The sequence below is a fragment of the Adelges cooleyi genome, unplaced genomic scaffold, assembly GCF_023614345.1.
Source record: "Adelges cooleyi isolate 19-005CV unplaced genomic scaffold, UGA_ACOO_1.1 ACOO_flye_CR_arks_rails_tigmint_CR_PRNA_263, whole genome shotgun sequence".
In the NCBI taxonomy this organism is placed as follows: Eukaryota; Metazoa; Arthropoda; class Insecta; order Hemiptera; family Adelgidae; genus Adelges; species Adelges cooleyi.
Window position 1 is genome coordinate 115,527 of NW_026095930.1, and position 2,831 is coordinate 118,357.

Consider the following 2,831-nt stretch of genomic DNA (forward strand, 5'->3'; position numbering starts at 1 on the left):
AATTGACAACTTTGTCGAATGCACAAGGCTTTTATGTTTATTATTTTTTGCAGACAAAAATGAAACATTTTTGTTTTTTAATATCATTCGCCGTTGTTACTATTTTAGCAGTTAACATAGGTAATTATTATAAATTTTATATTCACACTTGCTTACTGGAAGGAATTAAAAAATCTAAAAAAATACAATAAATTAACTTTTTTACAGCCGACTACAAAAAGGAGGTTGCCTACACAAGTTAGTATTTTATTCTTTTATTATACAAACTTAACTTTATTTGCATACACTAATTTTAGTTTATTAACTACAGATAGACAAATTAAGAGGGCAGGAGGTAATTATATATATCTTAAATTATTAAACTGACACATAATAATTATTGTTTTGTCAAGTTTTCCAAAGTATAGGTTGATTAATAAATTCAATATTATAGTTTCTGTAATCTGTGCACAAAATGTATAGTATCATCGTTTTATCACTTTGTAAATACTTTATAAATAAAAATCAAATAATGTACAAGTATATATTTCATGCAGCAGTTTCTGTAGTTTACATAGGGCGTACTTAGATATAGACAGTAACCATTTAACAAATTTAAAGTTGATCACTTATTATTATAACTCATTATTTTCTTGACCCAATATTTGTTTATTCTAGTAAAGATGCATAAGGTAATTCAATCCCTTGTTTGTGGACAGGCACCGATGGGTAATTTTTTATATTTTGATTATAATATAATAAAAAACTAAATCCAATATCATTAACTAATCCATTTATGTAATGTAAATTTTAGATAAAGTTGTTTTTATGTTGGTTGCACCAGGTAATAGTATTTTTCACATGTATTTGCAAAGTGTAGTTTGTTTTCATATTTAAAATGTTCTTGTTTTAATTTCAGACATGGCACTCGATGAATCTATTGAAAACAGTAAAGAAAAACTGCAGGGTAATTATTACTCTACCATATTTTATATTTAGAATACTTTACATAGACATACATGTATAATTTCTAAAAATTCAGATTTATCATGTTTTTAAATATTAAGCTTAAGAAAAGATGTAAATTAAAGTTGATGACCTTTTTTGTTACAATTTCAGAATGCATAGGCTACCAGACTGACTTGCAAAAAGAAATATCCACTGTCTCACGTAAATACTAAAATTTATAAATGCACAATTTCAAAAATAGTAATAAATTATTTCTAATCAAAATCTAATTTCAATTTGAGTTTAGTGTCTTAAAGCCATATGTTTATTTACTAAAAGTTTTGATGATTGTTTTATAGTTGAACTCATAATTTTGTTAATACTAGGTGTAGCGTGTTTTATATTGAGAAAAGTTGGTTTTCTATGTGATCCAAAAGGTAGCTACTATACATTATATGAAACAAAATAATTATAATAAAAATTGCAGAGGACGATTTACCTCTATGCAAATATATTAGTGAAACACTATCGCCTAACGACAATACCAAAAATGCTTAAAAAGATTTTTTTTAAATTGTAAAAAAAATTATAAAATGTTGTTATGTGCTTCAATAATGTCACGAGCAACTCATTTTTTTCTTTTTTTATGTATAATACATTTGATATTTATTAATTAATTTTTACAGATTTTGAAACCTGTAGGTTGTCAGACCTTGCAGATACGAGAAGAGATTTGATTAAGGATGTTACTATAAAATTACTCAACGATGTAGCATGTAAATATTATAATATCCAATTGTAATAGTTTTATTTGTAACGTTTAATGGAGGTCGTTTAAAAAAGTATATTAAGGCCATTTTAAATTACTTTTTTTTATGCTTTAATTATATTCTTTGTTTATATAATGAATATATTAAAATAATATTTTTATACAAGTTAGAAATTTAATTAAGACAATTTTAATTTATATATGTTTATATAAGTTCATTTTTTAAATTTCCATTTATTTTTATGGGTCTGACACTAAACACACATTTCAACGTCTATTATTTCACAAGAACTTTAAGAAGTTATAATCCACAACAAAATAAAAAAAATATTACAGATTTTATATCAATTAATAAAATAAGTAATGATTAAAGAGGTTGTTTGAAAATCTATAATATTTAGCAACCCCTAACATACAGTTTTTATTTAGCAACTAACAAACAAACTACGACAATGTTTTATTAAACAATGAAAAACTCCAAGTTCCATTTGCAATTTTTTAATTTTTATACAAACGCCTCTTAAGTTTTTAATAAATTAAATTATGAAACTACGGTTAGCTGTACAATAGGGACAATCTGTATAGAGTATTATCACGCGTATTAGTTATGCCTTACACTCTGAATAAATGTAGTAACCAGTAAGTTAAGTTTGCAAATTTTTAAGCAAACCTTTTTAATTTTTTAAGCTGGAAATCATATGGGTAATATCAGACATCGCGGGATGTGCCGGTTAAAAGGACTGAAGAGAAGTTTAAGTAACCCAAAATCATACATAAAGGAAGCTAATGTTAATGGTAGTACGTGTCGTCTAACTAAAATAAACAACGAGACGGTTATAGTCTCTACCATGGGGTGGGACTTTTAAAATAAACCACTATAATAACAATACTTAAATAATTGTTTTAAACCGCACTTATATCAAAACTATCATATGTAATGTACCTTATAATAAACGGTTTAACATAAGATTATAAACTCATTTGTTGCTTTTTACCTGTACGCAGGTTTGATTCGAAGTGTTCTTGAAAATAGTTTTATTTATTTTAATCATTCTATTTATTGGCTTATTATAATCCATTTAAGTCCTGTACCTCGACCTAGAAAATGCACACCCTAAGGGGGTTTTCTTGTACA

General features: G+C 25.6%; 1 protein-coding gene across 1 annotated transcript; it reads left to right on the forward strand.

Moving 5' to 3' along the window:
- Positions 1–720: 720 nt before the first annotated feature.
- On the forward strand, positions 721–2,604 carry LOC126837634 (uncharacterized). Its single transcript, XM_050571573.1, has 6 exons — positions 721–823; positions 899–946; positions 1,099–1,149; positions 1,314–1,364; positions 1,614–1,703; positions 2,384–2,604. Exons 1-6 carry the CDS (start codon positions 808–810, stop codon positions 2,560–2,562), a joined length of 435 nt encoding a protein of 144 aa, XP_050427530.1. The 5' UTR covers positions 721–807; the 3' UTR covers positions 2,563–2,604.
- Positions 2,605–2,831: the final 227 nt, after the last annotated feature.

What these genes read in the sequence shown, in the direction of transcription:
- LOC126837634 (XM_050571573.1), top strand. An exon ending in AGAAATATCCACTGTCTCAC is followed by an intron (nt 1,150 to 1,313) that starts GTAAATACTAAA and finishes TGTTAATACTAG; the next exon opens with GTGTAGCGTGTTTTATATTG. An exon ending in TTTTCTATGTGATCCAAAAG is followed by an intron (nt 1,365 to 1,613) that starts GTAGCTACTATA and finishes TAATTTTTACAG; the next exon opens with ATTTTGAAACCTGTAGGTTG.